This window comes from Schistosoma mansoni, chromosome 7 (genome assembly GCF_000237925.1).
Source record: "Schistosoma mansoni strain Puerto Rico chromosome 7, complete genome".
NCBI lineage: Eukaryota > Metazoa > Platyhelminthes > Trematoda > Strigeidida > Schistosomatidae > Schistosoma > Schistosoma mansoni.
The window spans coordinates 5,808,248-5,834,074 of NC_031501.1; the positions used below are offsets into that span (position 1 = coordinate 5,808,248).

At 38.2% G+C, this 25,827-nt stretch overlaps 2 protein-coding genes across 2 annotated transcripts; one reads left to right on the forward strand and one right to left on the reverse strand.

The window, feature by feature from the left end:
• Positions 1-12,834: 12,834 nt before the first annotated feature.
• On the reverse strand, positions 12,835-13,185 carry Smp_166270 (hypothetical protein; the record flags this gene model as incomplete). Its single annotated transcript, XM_018798693.1, has 1 exon — positions 12,835-13,185. The coding sequence occupies one exon, from the start codon at positions 13,183-13,185 to the stop codon at positions 12,835-12,837; it is 351 nt and encodes a 116-aa protein (XP_018653610.1).
• Positions 13,186-21,216: 8,031 nt separating this feature from the next.
• Smp_033110 (putative zinc finger protein) lies at positions 21,217-22,733 on the forward strand (the record flags this gene model as incomplete). The annotated part of the gene is made up of 1 exon (XM_018798694.1): positions 21,217-22,733. The coding sequence occupies one exon, from the start codon at positions 21,217-21,219 to the stop codon at positions 22,171-22,173; it is 957 nt and encodes a 318-aa protein (XP_018653611.1). The 3' UTR covers positions 22,174-22,733.
• Positions 22,734-25,827: the final 3,094 nt, after the last annotated feature.

Sequence of the window (25,827 nt, forward strand, 5' to 3'; positions counted from 1 at the left end):
TGACTGACAATGAGCCGGACTAACTGGGTTAGTTGATGTTATATTGGACAGACCCGAATTTACAGTTCCAGAGACAGCATCTATAATTTGCAAGAATTATATGGTAACTAAAGCTACACTCATAAATCTTTTAGAATGACTAAACAGCTAAAAAGATTGATAGAATTGTAAATTTATTCAGTTTGACAAAAATATTTACGAACACAAAAACATAAGACATCAGGAAGTAATCAAATAGGGAGTGAAATATATGGTATCACAGGTCTTTTTAACCACTGATGCAGAATAGGTAACAGAATATTTCAGTATTTATGTGTCAAGTACTGATAGTACGGGTTTCCGATAATATAGAGTCAATGAGTACTTTTTCATAACTGAGAAAAAGCATAGGTCACTGACCAAAGTTTTTGACTATTCGTCTGAGCCACCTTGGTAGACATAGGCTATCTGGTTGGGGACAGTGGTGACCATGATCAGAGGTTGGAGTCGTTGGGTAACATAGTTCCAAATCGTTCACAATGGCGCAGGGAGATTCATTGTCTAGATTTCCCTCAATCCTGAATTCTAGTATCCCGTCATATGTAATTTTTACCTCTATCTTCTCAAACCATATTTGTTTCATCATTGCCACTAAATTATTCTAATCTTTCTTGCAATTCATCCTCTTAGTTCCATCTTGTCGTGTTAATCTAGTACATCAACCTGGGTCAACAGATATCTGTTACATGGTCTATGTTGATGATACGTCTGTGTAAAAGTGTTCCTGCTTGCAAAGTAAATGGCTAACTAAAGACGATTCTTGATTACGATATGTGTACTAAGCTTCTTGACATTTACGTTTGAATAAACCTAGCCAAATATTGTTAAACTTTTAATCACTAGCTGGTCAACAGAATAAGGGGAAAAATCAGTCACGAGATATATTACTGAAAGAATTATGGTAACTCGATAAGTATGTATACACTGACGAAATAAGCTGTGAAATTTAAAAACACCTTTCTGGTAAGCGAACGTGATTGCTAACAAGAAATGCAATAGCTATTATAGCATGTATAAACCACCAAGTAGTAAATCTGAGAATAAACTCGATGTTGAGTGTCGTAGTTTAACGGTTAAAGCATTCGGATCCTAGCTGTTATGCCACGAAATCGTAATCTACTTTGACTTGGGCATCTAATTAGTATTACTAATCCACAAAAATTATAGTTCTAAATCAAGTAAATGAAGATAAGGCAACTAGAAAACGACATATGGATTGGATTACTCAGCTACGAGGCACATGATATTGCATCAATGTTGAATGATACTGTCCAGATGCCCAAACCGAAGTGAAGCACAGGTTGGACCTATATTCCGATATTTAAATTTTCTGACCACTGAGCCATAAAAGAGTAATACGTTATATTCAGTAATCAATGCCGCCCCCAAATGCCCTGGTACGGTCGAGAGTGGGGAGAATCCGCTCTCCCTCTCCAAATCCTCTCACATGGCCACGCGTATATAGCCTCTGTCACGGAAGTCCTACTCACTGCATTCTCGTGACATTACTGTTGTTTACAAACTTGAGAGGACGAAAGCGAATGTCCGGCGCTTTAACCGGGTTGGTGGACACGGAAAGTCCACCTAGGGGAGTTGGCAAACCCAGATTCCAAACCAATGGTGCACATGGGCTCCAGTATCCTGAGGGAACAAATGGAGTATGAACCAATTGTTGGTCACCGGCTACCATGGGACTACATCTCCTCACGATGCTCCACTTCCTTGTGGATCAGATCTTTCGGTCAAAGGCTACGGGTGTGGGCCCCTAAGAAAACCACCTGCTTCAGTTTGGGCACCTGGGCAGTATCACAGCCCTCAAGCAAATCGAATGACATTTGTATGGCGCGTATGTATCTGGTGCTTCCTTGTACCAATATTTGTGTTTAAATAAATAAATAAGTAATCAATGCCAGCAGTCACTTATGAAAATTCTAATGAATTTAGAAAGATTTGAAACTCCAACTTATAGTCACTTGTATGCGATCGACAACTCCACTCTCTAATGTTACTACCGGTCCAAAGCCCGGATAGGGAAGGAGGGTTGAGATAAAGTTAGCAACCAGACCCCAGGAGGAAGACTTGCTAAGAAAACGCCAATCAGTAAAAGTTTAAACTGTGTCCTGAAAGTTGAACGGTTTTTATTTAGAAGAGTTATGATGCCCTGTGGTGAAAGTCGAGACTCTCAAGAAGTCATGAGATCGATGACCCTTCCAATAACCAGATAAACAATATAAGTACAAGAAATGTCTGCACAATGTGGGAAATTCAGAGGACTACTTTGGTTGAAGGAATGAGACTGCTTAATAGTGAAACCCAGGGGACACAATCTGGACAAAAAGGACTGATTTCAGGGAAGCTGCCACTGTATTCTGGTTACGAAAAAAATGTCCCCCATACATAATGAGATGCACTAACGTTTTTCAAAGAAATCCGAAGTGTTTATAGGATGGAAATTTCATAGCTCCTGTGTCATCAAAGCATTTTCCAAAACAAAGAGAGTTACATCGAATATTAAACAACAATAAATAATATTAGGGATGATAAATACCAATTTCATGGGATCGCAGTCGATCCCAGAGAGGCCCGGAGGAAGACCTAATCACCCTGATGGACGAACTTAACACCAAAGTCAAGATGGACAACACAGTAATAACATGCTACGAAGTGACACAAACTTTGGGAAAGAAACTAGTGGGGGGCTAGTAGACCTGTGCTTTCAACATGGTTACTTGTGGTAGCATCTCATCCATTAGTGCATACACAAAGCTGCATAGATTTCACTGAGCCATACTACTGACAATTATGTCAATTACATCTATGGATAAAAAAAACTTGGAAGACAAATTAAAGACATGAGAACAAAGAGAGTAGCCTATGTTGATTTAGATCATCCCCTGGTGGTAGCCGAACTAACAGTGGAACTAGGGAATCATTGAGCAACTGGACAAGCAGCAGTCCAAAAGCTTAACATAACCTTTCGAGGTTTCAACAAACTCGGTGAGTTCAAGATGGCTTTCAGTAACAAGTTTGAAGTTTTAAAACAGCTACTAGAAGAGGAGACCACTATGGATAGCAACTGAGAAGTGATTAAAGAAGCAATAACTTCGACATGTCAGGTGCAGGGCACCAAGAAACCCTGGCGTGGAGAATGGATCGCTGTAGAAAGCCTGGGCAATATTCAATAAAGACAAGAAAGCTGTCAACAACAGCCGAGCAAAAGTAGAGTAAGGTAAGGAACATGCTGACTAAACAGAAACACACAAACTAGTGAAGAGCATCAGTGGAGAAATTTCGCATAAACAAGTCTACAAATTAATTTAGGGCTAAGTTTTCGCTAAGTATGCCTTACGATTGCTTATGAGGGTTGTGTTGAAGCCTCCAGATGCATTACTAGCAGACACGCTATTGGATTACGTTTATTAAACCTACCAAATACACAAACAAAACGAAGCGGACACCATGAAATCGTGTTTCCAATACCTACTTTTAGTACTGCTGAAAAGATATCTATTAAAAACGATGGCATGAGGAATAGTAATTACAAGATAGTCATGAGTAAAAACGGACGCTAAATTACAAACTCCGATTACAGATTCCCATTACTAACAAATAACACAATATTTAACATGCGCGGCTGAGTGAAAACGCAAATTCCTTTTTCCATATCTAAAATATTAACCAGCTGACTAATGGCGCAAAAACGAACAAAGTGGGAACTAGTTCATCAATTTGTTCATGAAGTTGTTGACTTCAGCTCTCAGTATGGATCGGAAAGTGGAACTGGATTTACAGCGGCAAATATTGTTGGTCCGTGTCAAGTATATCCAAATTATTGTGATTCCAACGCAACAGGCGCCTTTAATATCTCAAAGGACATAGCAGGCGAGTAGAAAAGCCATGAACGAACAAAATACCCGTGGCATACAGGTTTTAACAACGAGTTATCAATACTTGGAACCTGTTGTCCGAAGCAGTGCTGTCCACACCTTCAATTGACTAATTCAAGAGGAGACTGGACACTCCCAGAAACATATTAGAAAAGGAATAACATAGGCCGTAGGCCTTCTGTCCTTACTACACAAATCTAAATCTAAATCTAAATCTTTTTCCACCCACGAACGTGCGAAAAAACGCTTTTGAAACAATCAGAAACCTAGAACGGTAATCCGTTGAAAGCACTTGGTGCTTTACTCAGATAGTAGTAGGCGAATTCGCTGTTTAATGTATAGGTACCACCCAGTGTTTATCTGATTACAGCTACTTTCTGCCCATAGTTTTGGTGTTAGGTCTGAAAATGTGGCACTAATGATAATTATGTTCATCCATAATGGTAGAAGCTGATATCTATAAAGCCTTGGTCCCTTTAGAATGTGAAACTATATGAACTGAATTGACTATAAGTAAGTCATCTTACAACATCGAAACAAATATAACGCTCTCGAATGAAGAGTATTACCTTCACTAACTATTTATATATAGGCACAAATTCAGATCTACGTAGCAATAGAATCAAATGACAATAAAGAAACATTGTTAAAGGCTACATTGTAAAACAAACACTAAATTCAGACTTAACAAAATTACAGACAAATTACAATTTATTGAATAACAATGGGAAAATCGGATGATTTTTAGAGCTTTAATGCCATGTTCGAGAGAATATAGTCGTCAGATAACTTACTATAACTTTGTGAAAGCTCCTTCACAGAAGAAGTAAACAGGTGGGTGGGGGGATTATAAATAGTCCCATACATATTCAACATCTTTGACTCAAAGACGAAACCCAGTTTGGAAAAGGCGCCAAGCTTTGTGAATAACAACAACCCTGATGACGATTGACAAATAATTTCTATCGAAACTAGAGATGTTAGTGTTCTCCGGGATCGTATAATGTACTAGCAAGTAGGATTTCCATATGAAATTAATTGATAACTCTTGTTCCAAACTTTCAGGGGGTCAAAAAATAAAATTTTAACAAACAGTGAAAATTGAGCGGGTAGCTGTAAATAAATCCCCAAAAATAAGTAGCTCTGTAAGTTTTCAACATAGGTTCTTACTTCATTAGTTTTAATAGATACATCCTAGCTGAAGGCTCTCGGTCACGCATCCACACCAGATCACATGTAGGTAAGCCGTGCTATGAATCCCTTGCAACAATTGGCCAGCTTAAACTAAAAGTTTCTTGACAGATCAATGGCTTTCCAATTATGTCTCCAAACCCCTTCATTTCTGACTTCTGATTTGACTGGGTTGGCATACTTCGGTTATAAAATGTTTTACGTGTAAAATCGTCAAACTCCAAATACCTGTAGCATTTTTAGTGGTGAGCCGGACGTGATCTGGTACACAAAAGAATAATGTGTAAGTCTGTTCTTTGTTGTATTATTACATAGCACTTTTCAATTTTTATTTTAAAATATAGCGATTTTTTGTATTTAGATTTTTTTCTCGTCGATTTGTATATTTTGTCTTCAACATGACGAGATAGACACCTAAGCTGTTTAAGACTAAGACTCTTTCACCTCACACTTTTCCAACCATGACATTCTGGCCCGAAAACATAGAAGTTTGGTTCTGCTAAGTAGGAGCTGACATCCATGAGCGTGGCGTAACAGACTCACATGCACAACTTCTCAGTAGTGAAAGCACTGCCGCGCGATTTTAACAGATTCGTCACACCTAGCATGTTCACTGGTGATGTTTCTAAGCCTGACGACACTCAAAAATGACTGTCCTCAAATGTCAAGGCCTAACCGACCGACAAAGGTTAAACCAGTTCTTCCACAACGTTGAGTTTCGACAGAGTCCAGCAACAGAAATTTCGCTACGTATGAGAGGAGTCATTGGTCAACAGTCCTTTAACGAAGACTTGTTTAGACATCTCCTCTTGTCTAAGCTTGCCCAACACGTGCAGGAGGTTGTCTTCTTATTCCAAAATAATGCTGTAGACGAACTGGCTGCATCAAACGACCGGATCCTGAAGATCACCAGAACCTCTAACACAGAGGTTTGTTCTACCGAAAATGCCTCAAACGACAGAAAATGACGTTATAAATCTCTGTCATACTCCTACTCGTTATCTTAATGCCCATCACGAGCACAGACACTCCCAAACTCCTTAAAGAAGTATTTCACGAAGATTTCTCTCCTCTTACTTACTGAAGTGTTTACGTTCGTTACCCTCTTGGAACATAGGCCACCAATTTCCCACCTAACTCCATCCTGGCTTCTTCTCTTCAGTCGTTCCCGAATAGCTCAGTGGTAACGTCTCTGACTGTGAAGCTGAGTGACACGGGACCAAATCCGCCAGGGAGCATCAGTTCCCTCAAGATTACAGGTACACCTTGCTGACGAGTGCCAAGTAGCACGAAACCCGGGTCCAGGGTTTCCTGTTGACCACCTCCAACCACCATGTTACCTTAATATATATAGTGCACGCAGTGTCGAGCCACCTAGACTGGTGGCCACATTGCAACTTGATCGATAGCATTCGATCAGCACTAAGGACTTGACACGCATGAGATTGATCACCACCCAGTGATCAATCAATTGTGTCTCCCACTGTGTTGTGAAAATGTCATTTGGATCATTTAACAAGTAATCATCCACATGAGTTTCGGTAGCGCTGGTTCACAATGTATGACGAATCTTCCGGGAAATTCTGCTAGATTGGAAACTGTATGTTTTTAGATGTTGTGGGACAAAGTTAAATGAAGAAAAAGATGCGTAAATCAGTGTTATTGACGGTGAACGAAAATGAAGGTGGGTACCCACTGAATTCTCGGTATAATGGTTACTTGTACATATTGTATCCCTATACTACAGACTTTATTAAAGCTGGGTTTTACTAATTTCCTGCCCCATTCGCACTTCGTATATACTGAGGTACGACTTACCTAGGTATAGGAGTATCAGGGCATGTTCATTTTCATCCACAGAATTGATGTTTTTCTTTGAAGTAAATTTAATTTTGAGAGGCTTACAGGTCACATTTCATTTTTATGAGAACGGTGTGACTTGTCCGCACCCCTGCTATTGGATGTATGTAGAGGAATTACTGAGGGTATTTTAATGATGCACTACACCTAGTAGTAACTCTATGGCCAGATGATGCCTCTAAGTTTGATACAGGACCCTTGAGTATTGACAAGTCAGGGGAAAAAGTTGGGAAAAGGCAGTCCTAAAGCGTGTAAACAAACGAAGATGTGCAGTGAGGAGAAGAAGAGTGACCTTGACAACGTTAGTATTGATGGAGCATCTGTAGAATTTAATTTGTCTTACAGATATACTACTAGAACTGTGAACGCGGTACGGGCGATCTTAGAGTCTGTGTGAAAGATATAGTCAGAACAAGGACAACTTGGCTTTAAACTTTATCTGAGAGCTTAAGCAACGATTTCATTGGTTAGTTATGGACACCACGCTAAGGCTTTACTACTGTCGCGTCTGTATGGTTGGCTTCTTCAAATAGGCATAGGTTTCGTATATCCTGGCTGATCTCTTCCGTTGCTGTCTTCAGTCGAACTGTTCTGACTCGTCCATCTGGACCATATTTGACTTGCTTAACTATAGCTTTCGGCCACAGATTTCTCGGTGGGCAAGTATTGTCTGCTGACACCAAACCTCCCGGTTGTAGGTTCTTTCTCATGTTCAACCACTCGGATTTTACCCTAAGGATTGGTAGGTACTCCCGTAACCACCTGTTCCGGAATATGTTGGTTAGTTGTTGCGCTTCCTTCTTTCCTCTGTCATATAAGCATGTTTTACTCATCTGTGCTTCTTCGAGTGATATGCCTCTATGAACTAACAATAACTTATTTGATGAGAATGTATTCAAATTATCACAGTCATTAACTAGCTTTACGAGTGGTCGATTATTCATTATTCCTTCAACTTCCATTAAAAACATCTCCAAAAACTCGTCCATCAATACCTTTTGAAACAGTGGTGATTGTAGAATCCTTCTTATTGACTTTATAATGCGTCCCCATACGCTGCCTCGATGACTAGCTCTAGGAAGTTTTAAACGCCATTCATAACCTCTTTCCGAAAGGGCAGTTGACATCTTATTCTGGTTCCAACTACACATAATCTGTCTAAGACTAACATTGGCTTTTTTAAATCAATCAGAACCACCTTTACTCTTATGCACAACTCGTAAAAAGGCGTCTTTCTCAACACGATGTACGATGCCACGGCAAATATGTGTTGTCTGCTTCTTCAGGGTCTTATTTACTGGCTTCTTCGTTAAAGTGACCTTTGGCTTTTTCGGTGCCTTGACTTTTGGCCCGATGACCTTCTTTTCCTTAGGCTTTGTTAGAGTTGATTTGGGATTATTATCAGATGGTGCTTTAACTTTTGGCTTAGAAGCCCTGGACTTAGCTTATAAAAGGGAGAAATCTTCAAAACGAACATACGCTACAACACCATATGCGAATTCTGAAGTATCGGCAAAGCAATAAATCTAAGTAGCCAGTGGTTTGTACGATTCAGGTACGAGACATCTGGGAAGTAACAGTTCACTTGGGCGCTTCATACCTCTTAACCAACAGTCCCATTTCATAAAATGCTTACCAGGAGGCTTCACGTTCCATGCCAGATTTTGCCGATAAGTATCCTGCAAAATTAATTTAACTGGTTAAACAACGGGAGCTATAAACTCAACTGGGTCAAATATAAAAGCTACATACTACGAAGTACTTCTCCTTGTAGGAGTCGCATTGAATTTGTACACCCTGAAAATTCTATCCGTTCTAACATTCCACTATATCCCTAGAGTCTTTCCATTTCTTTCCATCGATAAACAAATATCTACGTTTCTGTCTATGTGGTCCTCTTCTGGAATAAACTTCATGAACTCAACATTGTTGCTGGCCCACTTGATTAGATTAAACCCCCCCTAAACGTAACATTTCCTTCAGCTGAGAATATACTAAATTAGCTTCTAACGTATGAACACAGGTTAATAAATCGTCAAAGTAGAACTGTTCCTTCGGTGTCTGTAAAATACAATTGGGAAACCTAGCCTCGTATCTGGGATGGTTGTTTGTAGGGCAAACGTTGCGTACCAAACAAATGTACTTTCATCCTATAGGCTTCTGGTTCATCTTTAGACGATAGATCATTTATGATACTTATATTTCTCGTGGTCTCAGTGTAAGGTTCAAACAACGTCCATCCTAAAGGAGTTTTTATAGCATATGGTTCATTAAATTTTTCCACTCCCCTCTCTTTCATCTTATGCACCTCAGGTACATTACACCATATCAGTAGCTTGGAGTCTTAATTTCCAACTGTTGGGAGAGTCACACCGCGCAGGTGAGATCATGATGTCATCTGAGATGTTGTTGGTACCGTCCTACGTAACATATGTATTCTCTCGACCTATCCATACCTTTTAAATTCTAAATGATAACGACGAATCTAAGGAAGAAACTTCAAGTTGAACCTCCTTCCAGTGAAATGTGGACTTGTAAAATCCAAAGTAAGGTTTGGCTGAAGAATAACGGTCTGCTTAGTTAGATACGTGATATTCCCCAATTGAAATCAAAACAAGGGGATTGAGAAAATAACGGTTCTAAATTTTATTAGACATACAAATGTACATTATTACCTGAACAAATATTAGCGCTCAGTTATTCAATCAATAATTGTTCCCTCAATAATCGATCTAAATCACAATAAATGGGCAAATTGATAAAGTGTGCAAGAAAACTACCGAACGCACCAAAATATAAGTGTTATTCTATCCTTTCTGGATAGATCAAGTAAAAATCCGTTCAAAAGATAATAGTTTGTTGCTTTATAACACAAAGTGTTTCCGATTCTGGAACAGTGCTTCAATTCACAATCAAAATGCACGATCACAGTCAACTCAAGCAGCACAATCAAAAAGAGAATAATCAATATGGCTGCCGCCAAGATAAATTATCGACTAAAACAACATAAACACAGTTCCGGAAGAAACATAGAAACTCAGTGAAGGCGAAAGAAAAATGAGAAAACCATAATAAAACAAAATAATACCATCTCAAACGGCAACAAAAAGACTGACAAAATGTACAACTAAATAAACCAATAAGAAGAAGTTGTATATGTATGCATCTCGGGATTTTCACACACAAATCCTTCAAAATGGATCTTACGGACTGGCTATCCAGCGTTTTCAACAAAATTGACTTGGACTCTTCCTCTAAACCTAACCTTCCAGCTAGATCTTGTGTAATAAGCGAAGCGTCCGAGCCACTATCTAGGAAAGCATAGGTCTGCACCTATCTTTCTCTATTTTTTACCAATACAGGCACTATTGCAAATGCTACTTGTCTCTGTACATGCTTAACACTTTCCTCCGTACAGAGTTTGGTATCATCGTAGTCATTACTATTATCATCTCTCTGTTCCTCCTGCTTCCTGCGTAACAAGGTATGGTGTCACCAGCCTGTGATGTTTAAATAAATCAATGACTTCTTCGTATTGATGACTGTTGTAATTTTGAATTCCAAATACAATACATTCGTTCGGGCTCATCTAATACTTCTTGATTACATTGCGTTATTCCGGGGATTACTAGTTCATACTACAATTCAAATACTTCTAATTATCATATTGGCGTCGCGATTGAGCCTGTAATGGAACGGTTGGATATAAATTCAGGTTTTAATGCTTTTGAGGAGTACATGGAGAGGTTCGAAATCTGGGCTATGACCAAGGAAGACGATGAGGATTTTAATATTGTGGCCCATTTCCTTACATTCATCGGGAAAGAAGCATACAGCCTTATAAAGATTTTGGCACTTCCAGACAAACCGATTTCACTCCCCTATGCAACTCTCAAGCAACTACTGTTGGATCATATAAAGTATACAAATTCCGGATGCGGTAAGAGAGAAAAATCCGATAAAATGACTCTCCAGAACTTCAGGAATTCCACTTTAATAAGTCGTCGCAGTTCGATGCGTAATCAAAGTTATTCAGATAATACTTCATTGAGTTGTGAAACAGTCCATGATGATGAGCACGAGTTTAGTAAATGCATGTTCTGCGGCAAGTTTCACCCATGTAATTCATGTATATTTCGTAATTCTAAATGCTTTAAATGTGGTATAACTGGGCATACTCAGTCAGTTTGTAATACCATGCTTCATTTTGCTGTAAGTAATGCTAAGATGGATGCTTCTAATGATCAGTTATCTTTATTTAGAAGTGGTATAACGTCACATAGCAGTCCAGAGTTAAATGAAACTCAGAATCATTGTGAGACAAAAATTTTTAACCAACAAACTTATCGGATTTCTCATGTTATTGAACCAGATATGGTTTGTCGTAATAATTCACATACTTCTGATGGAATTTCTTACAACTCTGAGAATAGAATGTGGAATGAGTCAAATCATGATCAAAAACCAGATTCAGTCTTGGTAGATGCTGAATTCCCTGATGATCAATTATTCTCTAATGAAAATCTTAATCAATTTGAGGAAAATATTTCAGAGAAATCGAATTCTGATATCATATCAAGTGTCAGTGGTCCTCACAATGAATTTATCTCTAATGATATTCCTAATGAATGTGACAAATATGTTTCTTATGAGTTGAATTCTAGTCATATTTCTGATGTTATTGTGTCAGATGTTGGATACTCTTACGAACAATGTACGTTGAATAGAATCCCTAGTCAGGGGTATAACGAATCAGAGGGGATAGCAAAATTTACCGAAATAATCAGAGAACCAGCTTGCCCAGAAGTGAAGTTCGCACAGACAGAGAATCCAAATCAAGTCCAAGATTATCCTAATGAATATGAGGCAGATGAATGTTTTCTATTCGATTATTTCGCAGGTAAATCAAGCCTAATTGAATCACATGTGTTAATTACATGTATCAATGCATATCCATCTGTGTATTCTAATATGAATAACAAAAAGAATGTGTATCATGATTTTTATTCAAGTCAAAGTCACATGATGGAATACCTCAAATTATATATCAGTGTTTATCCCCAAATATACAGTAGTCGATGCGTGAGATTTGAGAAGATACTGCAAATTGGAAATGTCATATTGGCTAAAACATTGCGACATAAGGACCCAACATTATTTCGTGGGGGAGGATATTGTTGGAAAGTATATGATGCAAATTCTAAATATCAATGGTTTCACTACACAACCGACATGCTGATTGTATACAATTCTAGAACCCAGGTGAGTCTGTTCCAATTTCCGTTGTTAATTCTAATACTAATGAGTGCATTCTAGATAATACAGAGTGTACATTCAATACACCATCGGACAGATGTAAGATGAACTTAAGAAGAAGACGAACAATCGATTACAGACACCTACACTCCAATTCGAGCTGTGGCGGATGTGATGTTTAAATAAATCAATGACTTCTTCGTATTGATGACTGTTGTAATTTTGAATTCCAAATACAATACATTCGTTCGGGCTCATCTAATACTTCTTGATTACATTGCGTTATTCCGGGGATTACTAGTTCATACTACAATTCAAATACTTCTAATTATCATACAGCCACATCCTTCGCCGGCACATGATCTCGGTTCTTGACAGATTCCTGCTGTATGGTTCGCCTTCAGGCAGACATGACACAAATCCTTCCTTAATACAAACTCTATCCTTTCATTAACATCCTTATTTCTAAATCTTCCACATTGGTCTAAGGGCTGGTTTCCAGTACATAATAAACATGACAACCCAAGAGTCCTTGGTCTTACGTGTAGCGACATCAGACCCACTCGTGTAAGCAAACGACACCCTCGCTTCATACTCTTAGTCAAGGTTTTTTAGTAACAGCAATCGATTGCCTTTGGCTGCGATTAGAAAGATCATCACTGACAAGTAATCTATATCTAGTATTAGCAATGTCTGACTGCTCCTTCACAAATTTGCAAAGGTCCTTGAATGAAGGCTCTCTACCTGTCTTAAGAATCCTACATGCAACTTTAACCCATTCTCTCTGTAAGTGTAGTGGGAGTTTTAAAAACATACATTCGATGGTCTTTGTAGAATTAAGATCGGATACATAGTTTATCTGCGTGAGTGTTAGCTCACAAATATGCATCTCACTAGATAGTCTTTTTAAACTGTCTGGGTCAATCCCCTTAATAGCAGGGATATTCAGCATCTTATCAATAAATGCATGGGCTACGTTGCGCTTCTGACCTAATGCTTCTTCGAGAAGCTCTAACGCCTTGCGATAGCCTTCTTCTGGCTCTAGCAATCCATAATGAACAATAGTTGCCTTAGCTTCACCATCACAATACTGAATCAAATAGTTTAACCTAGATCGGAATCCAACTCTTTCATCAAAAATCTTCGAAATTTCGTATGAAAGAGCGAGACTAAGCTATACTGACGACTTTTGAACGAATCTTAAATGACCTTGAGAAATATTAGCCAATTAGAAGACAGTTAGTATACAGTAAAAATGTATTATACAAAACTCAACCATTAAAGGGGATACTGTTCTTTTACAGGGCTCGAAAACTTCTCAAGGTCAGATATAGGTTCAGAAGTTCTAAAATCATAGTGATTACGGTACAGGAACACATCCATATGGCTCCATACTAGTCGACCTATGGAGCCATGATAAGGTCTCAAAAATTCTTTTAGCCTCGACCATATAGCTTCAATGTTGTTGGTATGTTGATATGGTTTAGGGTTAAGGATGAGATTATAAATTATGGACGACCTTTGAGCGACGCTAGAGTGACCCTGAGAAAGTCAACATAATAACTAAGACCAAATGAGGGTTATAAATCTGTGTGAAGAATTCAAATTATGATTTACAGTTCATGATTAAGGCTAGGAATCATACTTAGGGTTTTCATCACGAACTGACATCAACTATACATATGTTGTATTAAAGTTGTTGAATTGAAGTGTTGTGAAGAAACCGTTTCGGGTTTCCTCAAAAATGGACATAACCAACAACATCAAATGACACTGATAAGGACATGGTGAAGTTCAGTACCATCATAAGATTGACGGAACTAGAATTCCTCAGCAGACTTGGGTATCCGAGCACAGGACCCCTGAATGCAACGGTGGTTCCTTAAACTCTGTGGGTGACTGCACCCTAGTCAACAAAGTTAAAAAGTACCGGGTGTCACCGTCTAAGAAGTTGAACATCCCACGTGTTGTAGTGAAATCAATTGGTGATTTGGCAGTTAAATCTACCCTGAAGATTGTCCGACCGGTCAGCAAAGAGCACAGGAATCTGGAGAGCGCTTCAACCACCGAACAACAAGGTTCTCAAACTGAACGTACTCGGAAACCTGGAAAAAATCACGGTTCGCCTAAGACTACTTCATGTAACGCTCACAAATGCTACCGACGTAGAGAATGTGTTACGGACTAGTCACTTCCTGAAATCAGATGGGAATGTAAGGATGCTGCCATACATACCGTATTCTGAGGGCAATCTCACCCGAAACATTTCTAAGGAATCTCGCGAGAGTCTTTTCCGCAGAAGAAATATAATTGCACAAGATATACCAGAAAACATGGATCCTGACCACACAAATCCTGATAATCAGGAGTCGAAATTCATCAAACAGTCCTTGAAGTTCGGAAACATATTGACTTAACAAGTGGTGAGACTAGTCAACGAGGACGAGGATTCTAGACCCAGGCTGATAACGATAACCTTCCCATCCCTCCATGTGGCGGCTGCAACTCTCAAAGCATTTCGTGCCCACAGACGTCGGTTGGCAACGGGAATCTACATGCACCCGGATAGGCCAACTGATGCCATAATCAAGCACAAAGGCAAATTGGGGCTGGCTATTACACTTGTGGACCGTCAAGGCTATGAAAAAAAACGTGGAAAGAACAGGGGCTACCAACTCGGAAAACCCTGTGCAGGTATGCTACCTGTCCATTCACATAAGACTCATACAGATAAACAGGACGGGAAAGCTCACGCGTTTCTAAGTGAAAGCAAACACTGCTTGTATATGAACGCCGTAAGTTTACCGAATAAAATAGATGAGCTGTGTAAACCCAGTAATACTATTAATGCTCATCTTGTAGGAATATCTGAAACATGGACATCTCACCTGATGGCACAGAAGCTAGCAGTACTTAGGATGTTTTTGTTTTGTAACGAGAGAAAAACAGGAATGGGGGAGAAGTAGCCTTATCCTTGTGTTCTGGCTTGGAAGTACACCAAGTGCACAACCGAGGGCTTATCAATCTTGATGAATACGTATGGTGTTCAGTAATATTGTCTACCGCCACGAAGTGCCTAGTTGGGGTCATCTACAGGAAGTCCACTGTTGATATCGAGTATGAAAATCATATGCTGGAAGGATTAATCAGCTCTACGAGTCTCAGATCAACTCATATCCTGGTTCTAGGGGAATTCAATCTTCCTAAAGTCGATTTCGCGGAGCATGCGTACATTGGAGGTGGAAACTCTACTAAAACTCTGTTCTTCAACCTCATTGAGGGTCTGGAATTATTAGAAAATGTGAAGTCGGCAACTCATTGAGAAAACAGTCAGACGCTGTCGCTCTTAGACTGTATATTTACAAACGAATAATTCTTGGTGAACAGCCTCTCAATCCTGGCTAGCCTGGGGAAAAGATATCACACCGTCATAGCTTTCAGTTTTATCAGCAAAAATGAGCTAAAACATCCTACCGACTACAGGCACTGGAATTTCAAAAGGTCGGATGTGTCAACTTTACAAGGCAATCGGCAGCAGGTAGAATGGGAAGTTCACCCTGATCTTGATGCCAATGCCCACTGGAATTTCTTAATCTACACAATCTTACGTGCTACAAAGTAGTCTTTTCCACTAACGGTTCACAAAGTCTACCAGCAACCTACAGTCATCAAGAACCGCACTCTTCGTTTGCTAGGCCGCGAAAGGAAGTGCTGGGCGGAATACAAACGAACTGGTAACAACGGCGCGTACAGGCAATACAAGCATGTAAGGAACATATGTACAAAGGCAATAAGAGAGGACGGGTTTCAGTACCAGATAAAGCTTATCGATAAATTTATCTCCGAACCGAAAACCTTATTCCGTCATTCAGCCTCTCTTCGACAAGCCAGAACTAGAGTTTCCCAACTGCTAACAAAGAAGATGACGCCGCTAACCTTCTAGCTGAACAGTTTTCTCGAACATTTAAACAGGCCCACACTAACTATAATGATGAAAGCTTCATCTGCAACCGCACAGGAATTTCCGAAATTAAACTGAGTGCTGACTTGATGTTCAGGAAACTCAATAACCTAAAAAAGACACTTCTCCTGGTCCGGATATGGTCCATTTTGCTGAACTGAGGGAAGCAGCTCCACTCTTGGCAACACCGCTTAGTGTGCTGTTCTCACATTCGCTAAGCAGACACACATAACCGGTAATTCGGAAGCTGGCTCACATCACATTGAATTTCAAGGGAGGTCGACTCAGTAAACATTCCAGCTACCGAACGGTGGCACTTATCCCTATACCCTCAAATATTATGGAGTCCCTGATGTGCGACGGTACACATGAATATTTATTATCCGTAAACTTTTCGCCCCATTTTATGCGCTTTGTTTATTCATTCGGCATAAAACTAATGACAACTTGATGCTCTGGTCGTAAAACCTGATACTACTTGTTACGAATTACTCTATTTCCTGGTGCCATTTTCTTATGTTTCCTTCATTTGTTTTACAGTAGCTTCATGAAAATAGATTGAATATTGGAGTTCGCCATCAATACTTAAAGTCTACAGGCTCCGGATTTGCATTTGGCGTAACCTTGTAGGTAACTCCCTGTGTTCCTCTAATATTAAACTATCAACTTTAATGTCGAAGGTGTAAATTTTGTATTGTATAGAAAATGTTAGCAGTTTCTTGTTTTCATTATTCGAAGGAAACTCCGGTAATATTGAGCACTCCAAGCTACCAATAAAGGGTAAATAAAGGCGAACAAAGGGGAAAATACGTTGAAAAATAAAGGGTAAACGCTCCTAAATCTCCGTTTTTTCGCTCATCGTAAGAAATAATTCGGAATTTCCCTTTATGTCTCTCTGTTCATCAGATGTTTCTGAATTGTCTACTTATCGCTTAAATACACACCGAATAGTCTACTTTTCGCCCTAATACACGCCGGTTTATCTAAGTTTGCTTCAGTTTTCAATACACGTTTGGTCTAACTCCAAATGTATTCTGTTTTCGCCTTCATTTCCATAAAACACTACACGACAACTGCATTCGACGTTAAAAATGATGCATGTTCAGCAAAATTTGTTGAAGAGAAAACATTTATTTATTTGAACATACAAATATTGGTACTATGGGAGACCGAATACATATGCACCACATAAGTCATCCGATTTGTGAGTGGGATGTGATACTGCCCAGGTGCCCAAACTGAAGCGGATGGTTTCCTTAGGGACCACACTCGGAGCCTTCAACCTAAAGGTCTGATCCACAAGGCAGTGGAGTAACGTTAGGATATGCAGTCTCATGGTAGGAGGTGGCCAATAATTGGTTCATACGCTATTTGTTCCTTCAGGATACTGGAGCCCATGTGCACCATTGGTTTGGAATCTGGGTTTACCAACTCCCCTAGGTGGACTTTCCGTGTCCACCAACCCGGTTAAAGCGCCTGACATTCGCTTTTGTCCTCTCAACTTCGTAAACAACCCCCCGTTTTCGAGAATGCAGTGAGTAGGACTTCTCTGGCAGTGGCTGTATATGCGTGGCCATGCGAGAGCATTTCGATAGGGAGGGATGACTCTCTAAACTCTCGACCGTACCATGGCATTTGGGGGCATTATGAGTAGTTGACAGATGCTAGAGCATCAGTCGTTATTTATTTTAATCGTAATTACCATATCTTATTGCAATTTGAAAAGATCTACAAGAGAAAAAATAGGTCATATGTTATTATTTTGGCACGTGTATTTAATTTCTAGTGCACTTAAAATCAAACAGGCATTCTCAAAACTCACTCAAAGAGTTTCTAATGCAAGCTAGAAAATAAGCTCATGTTTGAAAAAATGTTTATTGAAAGCAAAGTTGAACATGATAAATATTCCACTGGTAATGCCTTTTTGTAACGCCTGCTAGACTATTGAGAAGCGAAGTAATCTTATGAGTTCTGAAATTTAATGAACAATCACAACAGTATCTAACTGCTATTTTTTAAGCAACTGAATTGGTGAAGTTTTACTTACAGTCATGTTCGTTAACACTGAACATTTTGCCTATAGAACAGTAGGGACTAGCTATCACTTCAAATTAGTACATATATGTCCTTGTTTTCTTCGTTGACGCCTTTTTATTTTGTATCATGTTGTGAAAACACCCTTGCGTCGCGATGGCCTGCAGTTTAGCAAGGTCTTTTCCGTTGACGGATGATGACAAACCGATTAGTTAATATGCCTGAAGCTTTTAAAAAGAACATATCTTACTTCTTATGCAGCCGTAAAACCTGCACTTCTAAAGTACTCTTTTCGACGAAGTGCCAAGTAGTATGAAATGGCTGGCAACCTCGGGTGTCATGACAAAATATAGCGCATAAACGTTTCAGGGTTATCATCCACTAACCGCGTCAACATGGCCATCTGCAATACAAACATATGATCCCATTAATTTTGTTGACTTACAAATTTGTCCTTTATGTCTTCTTGAAGACAATCGTCCAACGTTCCTAGTTCCTCCTCAGATGACAAAGGGAACTGCTGACTTGATAGTCCTCAATGATGCGGATGTTCACACCCACCAGACTTCGGCAGTAGCTGCCTCGTGTTGGGACTCAAGTCTGAAATTGGCCGACGACATATTCCGCAGTACAGCATACAGTCTATCAAATCTTAAAAATTAACTCAATCGGACTCGTGACTTACTTGATCTCTAACTTACTGCCTACGCGCCTAGATTCGGACGTTGAGGGAGACGTATCCGATTGTGTCCAACCAGGTAATTAATATTAGTACTAAGATTTGCATAACAAAATGAACTTGGATCGATGAGTTAGTAAGAAGCTTCATTCCTATAAGACAAATTCGTGTTCTCTTTATGTACTGTTTGCGGTTTCTAACCGTAAGTCCTTTCTGACAACTCCCTTAGTTATTTCCCAATAGTGAATACTCTTCAGAAAATCGATTTTTAAGTCGTTCGTAAATAATTATGTAGATTTTTGCATTGGTTAGAATAACCCCGACAATTTTAAGGTGAGCCTAACTGTGATGGCTGGTCGTTTTTCAGGCAAATTGTCTCAAAAGATCGCAAGTCGCATTACCAATTTAAGTATCGTTCAACTCAAATAAGAACTTGTCCCCTGGACCTTTGTTTTTCCCCTCTTTTCGTTTAGTCCCTACCTGCAGTTTCTCGGGTCGTCTGGCAACTACTGTCCATACCTAGGTACTTTAGTCTCATTGCTATCCCACTGTCATGAATTGTAGGATATGACAGTCAACTATTTTGAATCAACATAATTCCCATAGCTGGCAGATGGATAAAATAAACCTTAAAAATCCTTTGTAATTGCTTATTTAGGGGTAGAGTTTGCCACATAATCCTAAGTTTTCCTTAAAGTTCAACAAGCGTTTGTCGTCACGGGAAAATAGGTCAAAATACTTACAATTAATGCGGTTCACCGCAGCGCTGCAAGTATTGATTTGTAGGCTTACAGGATTCAACCCAGTGTTCATCCTAGTACCAACGTTCCAGCCAATGTTTTTCTACAAACTAGGATGGTTGGAATTTAAAACTTTAAGTTTTTAGCAAAAGGAATTTGATGTAATGGAATACAAAATATGCACCAGGGTGAATAAAATGACAACACTAGGAAGTTTATATAAAGAGAAACCGTATAATTGTTACATAAATAGACAAAAGTAGTGTTGTTTACAGATACAGTTCAGTTAAAGACTATCGAAGTAGACTTTGAAGTTGATTTAACTGAACTATCGAGGGGAGCGTTAAGGTTATTGTCTTGGTCGCTGTGATTTTTATGAATTTAAATCTCATTTTTAATGTCAGGGTGAACTCTTATTTTTAAAGGCAACTCTTGTCTTTATAAAAAACGGTAGAGAATCCTACTGCAGAATCGTCTTGTCAATTTTATCTTATGCTTATGTGATACTTAAACCTGTTTTGACGCATCTTTATCTGAGACTATGTTAATTGTGACTGACTAACGAACCAAGATCACCACCAGCTTTTGTTCTGGAACATTTCTGATAACGTTTAAACCAACTGAGTTGCATGAGCATTGGGATCTTATCTCTGGAGTCTTGATGAACCGATACAGTTATCTTTTATCCTACTGCTCCTTGCCGTAAATTGATGGTCTCCACTTTTTCCACCCATTACTAAGACAAATAATATGTAGCGTGGAATTCTATAAAACATCTGTGAAACCTATTCAAGTTCTTTTTTATGGTTGTGTCATTATAAATGGTTTATGAATAAATAGTTAACTAGCTTTGGAAATATCCTCAGGTATATTTTGTTTCATTTAGTCTCTGACTAAATTTTATTTCATACACGCCTAGTTCCTTCCTCTGACAGACCTGAAGTATTTGTACTTTACGAACAACATGTTTAAGGAATTTTATTGTTTATTTTTTAGAGGTTTTTAGGGATTTAATTACCCGAAACCCAGTAGTTGTGAATCAGTACAATCGATAATGTTTAAGGAGTACTTGATTTTCACAAGTAAAAGGAGTGTTTTGATATTATTACTTCCATATCGATGCTTTGTGGATAAAGCATGAAGCTCACTGGTTCATTGTAAACATTTCAAAATTAAGATAATCAAAACACCATACAAGTCAATATATACTTGTGTCACTATAATTTTAGTGCAGTGATTTCTTCCACAACCTCCCATTCGTCTTTATTTGTAATTGTTATTTGCAAACGGATGACACTAATAAGTATTTAAACTTATATTTCACGTTAATTCATCGGTTTTTTAATTTACTTAAAAATTGTAATTTGTTTAGTGAAACTGGATTTAAATTCAAAGTCCAAGCTGCTACTTAGTTGTTTAATGAATAACGTTTCTCTTGTTTTTTGTAGGTTTTTTTTAACAAATGCTCGTGTATACTACCTTCATTTGATTGACCACTTCGTTCCATATCAGTTTTATTGTGTCAATATTTTTACCAATTAGAAGTCTCTCACTCTGAAACATAAATAAATGTTTAGTCGCGTCCCTTTAGCTGATGACTTTAACCATCTCGCGCTTTGTGCTCGTGCAACTTTATCTCACCAGGCTGAAAAGAAGATTCACTCAATTCTGAATTGTGGACAACTGTCATTCAGGAGTAATTTAGGTAACTCTAAGGATGAAGTTATGCATATACAGCAGATTGTTACCAGTAATAATGACAGTATTATTCCTGGTATAATACCTACTAATAATGGAAATAATACAATTACTGCTACTACTGCTACTACTTCTAACAATAATATCCAATCAAATCAATGTGTAACCGTGCGTCATTCAACTAATTCTAATGAACGTGTAAAACGTCATCATTGTACAGATTGTTCGAAATCATTTCATCGTGCTAGTGATCTAGTTAAACATCGTCGTACTCATACAGGTGAAAAACCATTTGCTTGTATGCAGTGTGGTCGAGCATTTGCTGATTCAAGTAGTCTATCTGCGCATAAACGAATACATACTGGAGAACGTCCATATCATTGCTGTGATTGTGGCAAAAGTTTTTCCGTATCAAGTAGTCTTGTAAAACATAGACGAATACATACCGGTGAAAGACCGTATCGTTGCGAATTTTGCGGCAGATCATTTTCTGATAATAGTAGTTATAGCGCACATAAAAAACGTAGTCAGCGGTGTACACCTATTACCAGCACTAACAACAACAATACATTTAGTCTTCTTGGTAATGTTGGAGATTGCGGAAAAACAAAGTGCGAGGGTTGTGCTTTTCTCGATCCACATACACAAGCAGTTATACATCCTGCAGCGGCGGCCGCAGCTGCTGCTGTATCTGTTGAACACTTTTTAACGAATTCAAATATTAGTATGTCTAAAATAAATGGTGGTGAATTTTGTCCAACTTCTTTAAATTTAACATTTCCTAATCCACCGAATACAAATACTATGCCAGCTACAGCATTAACATGAATTACATTAAAAATTCTTGCATTTGACACAATAATGTATAAATATAATTTTAGTAGTACATATATAGTGTTTGCTTTTACTTTACTGAACCTATTATAAATGGATGCTGTTTTAGTTTACTACGACAATCATTTATGTTTTAAACTTCCAGTAATATCAACACATAAGTATTATTATTAAAACTAATAAGTTTGCTCATTTTTTTCTCGGTACCCTCATTTCATTTTCCATAATTTATTCTTCATCCTTTCAAATTGTGCCCACATGTTTCCTTCTTTATGTGTGAAATTATTGTATGAAGGATATTTTATTTGATAAGAATTAAATATACTACTTACAAATAAGCATGTGTATTTATAAGTTAGTTTTCATGTCAGTTTCATTATTTATTAAAGTATTATTGCAATTTTTCTTTGTTACGATTGTACATCACCAAACATTACTCTGGTGTGTATACATCCTATTGTGTTTCTGATTTTTGATTTCTACAAGTTCTTATGCATAAATATTTATATGTTGCATAAGTATTATTCCAAATATCACTTATTGTTTTATCAGTTAATCGTTAGTTTTGTTCAAATTAGCTTGTTATCTAAATTGCACCTCTTCGTGATGGGATATACTTTGATAGGCTAATATTTCTGTGAAATTTTCGGTAGCAATAGTATTTAGTTAAGCTGTCAGATTCTTTTTAGTCATTATGATAACTGTAATTACCTGTTTTAGTATTCATCATATCTTTATGGTTGAGATGTCGAAAGAATAATACAGTGCTCTTTCTGTTCGCCAAAATAGTTCTACAAAATTACAGTGGGATAATCACAGGTATAAAACATATTAAGTGTGATTATCCAGTTAGAAGTCCCAAGTATATACAATACAGTGTTTATTTGGTTCTACTGTTTAGTGTCAATGACGACTATAGACTACTACTTAATGCCATATGTAGTAAAAATGTGGTCGTGACTTAAAGTTTGGAATTAATGCAAGAAGCCAAGGGTTCATATTTGTCTTAGACTGGAGTTCCTAGTGTAGAAATAGACGAGCTGAAGCTTCAATTTCGTATCGAGTTTAATTAAACAAAAAACGTAAGTGTACAACAAAGTACCAGTTGTAATATATAAGAACTCTCGTCTAAATTAGAGCGAATAGTTTCAGTTGTTTCGTCTTATATTTAATGTACTTTACTAAAAAATTACTTTATCTAAATGTCTTACTATCTGCACAATAGAATACAATAAGCAGCAGTAATTAATAGAATTCGATCACTGCTCAAGTATAGACAACATAAGATTTTTAACAACTTATTTACGTATTAGGGTGTTTGCATCTCAATCCTAAGGATGGTGGTCGGAAATGGCATAATGAACTCATTGGTAAGATTTCTAGTTGATTCCAATCTTTTGATGAACATCTTAGATTCTAGACTGCTTACCCCCTCCAACCATCGAACATAATCTGATTCTTATATTGTTTTGCTAAAGCGATGTTTAGAGTAAAATTGCGCCATAGATACAGAAATACTTGCCAGGGTTTCAAAATAAACATGAATGGAAATATCGTTTATCAGAAGTGCTGTCGTGCACTCTAGATAACTTGCTTATTCCAGATCCATTTACAAGCTTATTTTTTTTAAAAATTGTTCAGATTATATTGATCGACTAACCCTATTGTCTTGAAATTTTCGTCTTTATGGAACAGCTGAATATTCTGGAGATCAGTGGTAAATATTTACGGTTCTAGAACTTGTTCGTTCCACACATATATGTATAGCTGGATGTATAAAGAACGGGTATGTGCACTGACTTTTCAGGGGTTGAATTATCAGGAGATTCACTTATTAACCTAAAATACGTAGGTGATGTGGATTTGCTTGGCAAATACACTGACAAAATGCAGTCTTCTAACCACTTCAAGAAACAGTTCAAGTATGTTTGGAATGTGGTTCTTCCCCCCCTTCGAAATGTGAAATGTCGCTCCAGGATTGGGTTGCGTCGGCGCCTGAATTGATGATAAGGAGTGAAGTAGTTGGACGCACTAAATGCTTCACTTATCTTGAAAGTTTCACCAGTCCTGACGGTTTAGTGTCTGACAAAATTTTGGCACAGATTCAGAATGCTCGATTGGCTTTTGTCAAATTAAGTCACTTGTGGCGTAGGAGAAATATCCGTCTGTAAACTAAAGGACGAGTTCTCTTTGTCCTACTTTATGGGTATGAAACATGGCTATTAAGAGTAGACGATATTCTTAGGCTACTAGTATTTGATCATAAGTGTTTTCAAAGCATTGCCTGTGTATTTCTGGATCACTGGGTAAGCAATGACTGGGTTAGGACCAAGGTACTAGGTAAGAATGGTAAATCGATTAATGACGTGGTAAATATTCAACTGAGGTGTTTGGAAAGTGACTTACATATGCTCGATCACTGCTTACCGCAACGGGCGATATCTAGTGTGGGAGTTAGATGGAAGAAACCTAGGGGCGGCCAAATCAAGAATTGACATCGGTCCATGAATTCAACCTTGTCTGTTGGGAGGCAGTTACTGAATAAGATAGTGGACGGTCACGTAGTATCGTGAATTGGTTGAAGTTAGACATTAACACCGTTGGATGCCGGTTCAATAGTCTGGGGGGTTAAGTGTTCGCGCGCGAGGCCGGAGGTCCTGAATTCGAGTCCCACGTGAGGGATCGTGGATGCGCACTGTTGAGGAGTCCGATACTAGTGAACATTTTATTGAACTCTTGCCAGTCTGTCTGTGAGTTAAATAATAGGTTACTTCCTGCCCAGTTTGCACTATACATCACTGTTTTTATCCTCTAATGCATTTGAAATACATTGTTCGTGAACTTTTCGTATTCCGACTACTTTTTTCACAGTGTGGAAAGTAATTGGATTATCATGGTCTTAATCACTACTTAATACGAAGTAACTTGAGACAAAGCAACTTCGTGAGTCAGATTTAGTTAAGATACCTTAATAACCTAAGTTCATTATTGTCCTATTCCAATAAATTTTGACTAGATCACTAAAAAAATATTTAATCCAAGTATCACAGCTAAAAGTCACCATGATCTATTCCTAATCGAAGGAAATTTATTCTAGAGAATGCTAAATTTCTTTCATCAGGCTACAGTACCGACTACTTTACAACTTAATATTAATAAGGAGAAATTGATACTAATAACATTTCTAATATTAAGTATTCCATTTAACGATAAGTAACAGTGTTAAGAACCCTTCACTCATTTTAATCAGCTAATCACTTCACTAGTTACAGTCATATAATAACATAGAATGTCAAATGTTCATTGATTCAATTTACTGTGATTCCTATCAACCAATTTAAAGAGGAATGCTATAAGATGAACATGGGACAGAATACAACTTACATACGCCTGTTACCTCTCTTGAAGGAGAATAGGTCGCCCACCAGTACTCCATCCAACCCTGTCTTTGGCAATCCTTTCCAGTTATTTCCAATTAACATTCATCCTTTTCATATCTGCTTCTATTTCCCGACGTAATGTGTTCTTTGGCCTTCCACTTTTCCGCTTCCCTTCAGGAATCCAAGTTAGATCTTGCCTCGTGATACAGTTCGGTGGTTTCCTCATTGTATGTCCTATCCGCTTCCAACGTCTTCTCCTAATTTTCTC